Source organism: Rhipicephalus microplus, chromosome X (assembly GCF_043290135.1).
Source record: "Rhipicephalus microplus isolate Deutch F79 chromosome X, USDA_Rmic, whole genome shotgun sequence".
Lineage (NCBI taxonomy): Eukaryota > Metazoa > Arthropoda > Arachnida > Ixodida > Ixodidae > Rhipicephalus > Rhipicephalus microplus.
Genome location: NC_134710.1, coordinates 429,559,610 through 429,566,054, shown reverse-complemented (window position 1 = coordinate 429,566,054; position 6,445 = coordinate 429,559,610). Strand labels below are relative to the sequence as shown.

At 53.0% G+C, this 6,445-nt stretch overlaps 1 protein-coding gene across 1 annotated transcript; it reads right to left on the bottom strand.

Moving 5' to 3' along the window:
- Positions 1-1,145: 1,145 nt before the first annotated feature.
- On the bottom strand, positions 1,146-2,647 carry LOC119161707 (uncharacterized). The gene has a single exon (XM_037414236.2). The coding sequence runs from the start codon at positions 2,526-2,528 to the stop codon at positions 1,332-1,334; it is 1,197 nt and encodes a 398-aa protein (XP_037270133.2). The 5' UTR covers positions 2,529-2,647; the 3' UTR covers positions 1,146-1,331.
- Between the last annotated feature and the right edge of the window lie 3,798 nt (positions 2,648-6,445).

Below are 6,445 nucleotides of genomic sequence, written 5' to 3'. Positions count from 1 at the left end.
CTCCCATATTAATTTTGGTTTAGCGCAATTTAAGGGGGTGTTCATGAGGGCACCCAGCCGTAAGCTGATAGATGGATAGATACCTTCAAACTCGCCGAAGTTCGTCAAGAAATGTTCCGTATTTAACAGCTAAAAATAATTTACGCCCATGGTGTCCGCAAAAAGAGTGAAGTGAACCTCTCTTTTCATTTCAGAGACAATCAGGTTGCTAAACATGGCTCGACAGATAAGGGCTATCGCTTTGCACGCACACATGACCGACGTAATGCGACGTGCGGAAATATGCCAAACAAAGAACTGCTAAAAAACTTTTTAACCAGCCAACTCCAGAAAGCACAATCTTCTTATATTTAATGCCAAAATACGTAAAATTCGCCCATGTCTACCTCATTACGAAATCACTTGTAATGAATTGGTCACTTGGAGATTCTGCCGCCCACTCAGAAAACAATTTTGAAATGAAAGAAAAGCCACGTTCGGGAAATGAGCCGAAAATGAGTCCAATACAACCTAACTATCGGTGTGTTTGGTGAACACCTATTGATTCAAACCACCAACGTATCCGCATTTGTAACACAATCCCGCGACCTGTTGACCCGCAGGTCACGGGATCGAATCCCGCCTGCAATTTCGATGGAGGTGCAAATGTTTTAGGCCCGTGCACTCAGATTTGGGTGCATGTTAAAGAACCCCAGTTGGCCGAAATTTCCGGAGTCCTCCACTACGGTGTCTCGCATAATCATAGGGTGGTTTTGGGACGTTAAACTTCACACATGAAACATCAATCTAAACCTTTTAGTCCTAGAAAAAAGTAAGAGTACAACGTTCCAAGATTTCTATAACGTTCTGCAAGAAAAAAAATCTCGATAGATTGTTCAGCAGCAAAAAGAAGCACTTTTGAAACTGCAGTGATGCATTTTAATCTTTTGTTTGCTGGTAAACGTGACGCGACGGCTATCTGCAGGCACTGCAACCACCGTTTATTGTGCGGCATGAACGAGTATCGGCGACCCCGCACTCACAACGAAGGATGGTACCGAGAAAGAGCACGTGAAAAATTTTGTCCTGAAGTTTTGGTTTAAAACCAACGACCACATAAAAATTGTTGACAATGAAACTAAGTTGTAAGAACGAAACGACAGTGATTGTTTATAAAAGCACGGCAACTTTAATTTGAATAAACGCGTCAAGTGAAAAATAAAACTGCAGGCACAGTTACAGCGCTAAAATTTAGCGAAAAATGTTTAATTTACTTACAATGTTTTAGGCATCAAGGAGCTCAAACACTAAAAACACATAAATAAAGCTGAAGAAAAGTGCCAGCTAAATTGCTACCAGTAAGAGAAACCTGTGAGGGGCTCAAGCGCATATACAGAGTGCTGCGGCACAGAAAGTGGCTCCTCCGGCAAAGCATGCGCTGAAGGTTCTGATGGCAGTCGCAAGCCTCCTCCATGATGCTGCGTCGTGTGCTCTGCCTCGTTGACGCTTGCAGCCACGACATCCACCAACTCCCGCGGGCCCGCAGGCTGTCCTTCAGGCCTTCTGGGCAGTTCGCCAGGCGCCAGAACCCTGCGCATAGGGTTCCGCGCCCGCCATATAGCGAATGCTCGGTAATGGAAGCGCGCCGTCAGAAGCGACCAGGCCAAGTATGCAGTGATCAAAAGACCCGCTAGAGTGACCAGGCTGGCCGCCTCTATAATGCGGCCTTCCAGCGCTTGCTTAGAGGCGTTGTGGGCGCACAAGAAGCAGCTGAGCGCGGCCACCGGCGTCAAGAGCGAGAAGCAGAACAAGTCTCCTAGCAGGGCCCGCTGCGAGTCACCGTACAGAGCCCAGTGGTAGAATCGACGCACACAGGTGGCTTGTGCTACGGTGGGAAAGCGGTGGCGGCAAAGTTCGCAGTAGTCCATGTTTCGGACGTTCAGCCAATGTTGCAGGCACGAGGCGTGCAGCAGGCCCATCGTACCGGAGCACTTGCACAGGGATATCAGAGATTCCGTGTGGTCTCCCTCGTGGCAAATGCGGCATATGGGTCCGCTGCTCGCCGTAATGTTGAGACAGCCGGCAGGTGAAGTAGGAGGGCTGCGAGAACATTCTGGGATATTCTCAGGAGAGCACGTCACATCTGGGCTGAGAGGGCACGACAGCAGTACGTTCTCAGGTGGGATGATAACAGTCCTTTGGTGCCTTTCTTCATCTTCTGAGCTCAAATCGACGAACAAGAGGTAACCTTGGGCAGGGCACAATGGCGCGGACTCGCCGTCAGAAGAGAGCTCCCGGCCGACGGAACCACCACGCGTGGGAGGCGTCGAAGGAGAGGACGACGACGAGTGGCCGTTCTGGTCTTGGAACGCTGGAGCCTTCCTGTCGTCATTGAGGGAGGTCCGTCTTCGGAACCTGCCGCGGCGCGGTATCCGGGCAGCAATTTCACGTAGTCGTGAGCAGTGAGCCCCCGTTCGAGACGGAGTGGAGGCAGCGCGGGATTGCGAGGGCGCACCTTCGGTAAATGCCCTGTACGCATCGTTAGGCATAACTTTGCGTCTGTTCGTGAATCCTGGTGATCAACTTTCTGAAGAAAAATTGGAAAGGCGAACAAACCACCTGAACGTCGACGTGGAAGTTGCCGCAGCGCTCCCTTTCGGATGCATTCCGGTGAGGCATGCGTCGAAACAGTGACCTTTCATTTTTTCAGTGTTATCTTAGGCTATCACAATAGGTGTCAGATTATGGTATCATTGCCGTTATAAATAAATTTTACATTGCGCACAACTCACAGAAAAACACTAGTGCCACCGGCTATATGAACGTAGCCCTATTCGCCAAAAAACGCACATAGTGACTTGGCTACAGCTTCGTTGTTACTTCACGAGATATGCACTGACGTCATCATGCACCATAGTACTTTTATACAGCCTGGGTCGGCAATAAGCTTTCATGGTTGGGTATGCGCAACCTTTTTATGTAGGCGGCATGATAGGTTGCGTACGCTACAAGCGAAGCCCCCAAAAATACTTTCAATTTACCCTATAGACAGTTCCCGGAAGCTGTTTTGTTATGAATATGTAGCGGAAGCTGCTAAGCACCACCGCATTCTTTTCTATCCCGTCTGCAGCCGGCCGTCGACAGCGCGCCTACTCGCGGCGCCAGCTCCTCCTCCTCCGTGTTCGGGGAACAACGTGTTGTCGGGGCCGGCTCCGGGGATTAGACCGGCTGCATGCTACGTCTGCTCGCTCGGTGGCCCCCTTTTCCTCTTTCTTGTAGAAGAACGCGGGGGTGCCTCATTCTCTCCCTCGTCGAGGGGAGCTCTCGTCACTCGCACGGAGTGGAAATAAACAGTCTTGCCCTGCAACTCCAAACCTGCTTCACGTCTCCTTTCTCGCTGCCTCCGGCAGCCGACATTTCCGGCCGCTACAAAATTGGTGACCCGAACGCTTCAACGAACACGCCGCGATGAGCTCCGACGACAACGCTGCTGCCTCCACGCCTGCGGTCATCGCCACAGAACTGAAGCTACCAAATTTTTGGCCGAAAAATCCAAGAGTTTGGTTCAGCCAAGTGGAGGCCCGTTTTCAACTCCGGCACATCACCTCGCAGTCGACAAAATACCTTCACGTCGTCGCAGCCCTGCCCCCCGAAATCGCCGACGCTATCGACGACATTTTGGTTTCACCCCCCGCGCAAGAAGAATATGACACCCTCAAAAAGACGGTGCTGGACCGCCTCGAGGCGCCTGAAGAAAGCAGACTGCAGCAGCTCTTGTGTCACGAAGAGCTGGGCGACCAACGACCTTCCCAACTGCTGCACCGTATGCGGCAACTACTCGGTGTGCACGCGCGTCAGGACGGCCAGCTCCCACTTCTTCGTGAACTTTTCCTGCAACGGCTCCCCCAGTCGGTGCGCGTGGTTCTCGCGGGTTCAAATGAGACGTCCCTTGATCGACTAGCGCAACTTGCCGATCGCATCACGGAATACTCAACTCCAACCTTTGCGCCCATAGCTGCTGCAAGAACACATGAGCAACCAGATCGACTGTCGCGCCTTGAGGAGAAACTGCAACACCTTACCGAGACCATGCAGAAACTTGTGCTATCTGGCGCTCCCCAACAGGACGAGCAACGACGCAACCGATCTCCTTCAAGACACCCAAGCTCTTCCCAGAGAAGCCATGCACGAGATACACAGGACGGAGTTTGCTGGTACCACCGTCGTTTCGGCACGGGTGCTAGCCGCTGCACTCAACCTTGCTCGTTTCCGGGAAACGCTCCGGCCAGTCGTTAACGGCGGCTTACGACATCGGCCCTCCACCCAGCCGCCTGTTTTTCGTAGTCGACCGCGTAAGCAACTCGCGCCTGCTAGTCGACACGGGAGCCGAAATCTCTATTGTCCCGGCAACCCCCGAGGATCGCCGACGCAGCAAGAACACATCGTCGCTGCAGGCAGTGAACAACACTGCCATCGCTACGTACGGCTTCCGCTCGCTGACAATAGACGTCGGACTCAGGCGCCTGTTTCGCTGGGTCTTCGTGGTGGCGGATGTTAATTTCGCCATACTCGGAGCAGATTTTCTCAGCCACTTCAACCTGGATGTGAGCGTACGTGACCGTTGCCTCAAGGATAACAACACATCCCTCAAAGTACGTGGTTTGGAGTCAAACATCTGCTCATCTGGCATCTGCGCCTTCCAGCCAGTATCAGCCTACCACCACGTCCTGGCCGAATTCCCCTCGCTCACCAAGCCCCGCAACACGGAACAGCCGGTGAAACATAACGTGACTCACCACATCGTCACCACCGGGCCGCCAGTCACCGCCCGGCCACGACGGCTGTCCAGCAAAAGGCTTCAAGCTGCACGCAGGGAGTTCGAGCATATGCTGCAGCTGGGAATTGTTCGCCCTTCGTCTAGCAACCATTCATCGCCGCTACACATGGTGCCCAAGGACGACGATTGGCGCCCGTGTGGTGATTACAGAGCCTTGAACGCATCGACAACGCCGGACCAGTATCCTCTGCCACACATTCACGATTTCAGCGCGCGGCTGGCAGGTACGAAAATATACAGCAAGATCGACCTTGTAGCGGCATACCACCAAATCCCCGTCGAACCGCAGGACATACCAAAAACAGCCATAACAACTCCGTTTGGCCTGTTTGAGTTTGTCCGCATGCCCTACGGCTTGAAAAATGCCGCACAGACCTTTCAAAGGTTCATGGATGAGGTCACCCGGGGTCTTCCTTTCATCTTTGTCTACCTGGATGACATTTTGGTGGCCAGCAGAACGCCTGCGGAGCACGAAGAGCACCTCCGCCAGCTCTTTCAGCGTTTGGATGAGCACGGTCTGGTGTTGAAACCTCAAAAGTGCGTGTTTGGAGTAGAGGCGCTCAACTTCCTCGGCCACCACATCACTGCTGAAGGCATTATGCCATTGGAATCGAGGGTGGAATCCGTCAAGAAGTTTCCAGCTCCAACATCTTTTCGCAAGCTGAGGGAGTTCCTCGGGCTCTTAAACTTCCACCGGCGCTTCATTCCGTCTTGTGCTCGAGTGCTCCAGCCATTGACCGACCTGCTGCGCCGAGACGACCAAAAGGCACCAGAATTTTGTTGGTCTGACGAACACCAGAACGCTTTCCAGAAAGCTAAGGACGAGCTAGCCGCGGCTACCCTTCTCATTCATCCACGGCCTGAAGCTCCTACACGCCTCATGGTGGACGCTTCCTCCACATCGGTCGGAGCAGTGCTGCAGCAACAGGAGGGCGCCCAGTGGAAGCCACTGGGCTTCTTTTCGAAACGTCTGAAGCCTGCAGAAGCACGGTACAGCACTTTTGGAAGGGAGATGCTCGCAATATATTGTTCCATTAAGCATTTCCGCTACTTCCTCGAAGGCCGTGAGTTCTACATCTTGACAGACCACAAGCCCCTCACCTACGTATTCAAAAACAACAGTTCCTCCTACTCAAAACGAGAGATCCGTCAGCTCTCATTCATCTCCGAGTTTTCTACAGACATCCGCCACGTTCCCAGGGTCGAAAACGAAGCAGCTGACGCCTTGTCTCGCGTCAATGCTTCCAGCACAGAAGTCCTGGACTTCGAAGCTATGGCCGCAGCTCAGCGGGACGACCCCGAGTTGACAAGACTGAAGGGAGGGGGATCTTCACTCGTGCTCTCGGAGGTTGCACTTCCCTACGTCCAGAGCACGATAACCTGCGATACCTCCCAGGCAGCACCACGACCTTTTGTCCCACTGAACTTTCGCCGAGTGGTATTCAACACTTTCCACTCCATCAGCCACCCAGGTGTCCGTGCCACCCAGCGGCTGATAACGCAACGCTTCGTTTGGCCCGGAGTCAACGCGGACGTGCGACGATGGGCTCGGACATGTGAAACGTGTCAGCAAGTGAAAGTGACTCGCCACAATCGGGCTGCACTACAGGAATTTCGGACTCCTGAGTC

What these genes read in the sequence shown, in the direction of transcription:
- LOC119161707 (XM_037414236.2), bottom strand. Translation starts at nt 2,528, where the DNA reads ATGCCTAACGATGCGTACAGGGCATTTACCGAAGGTGCGCCCTCGCAA.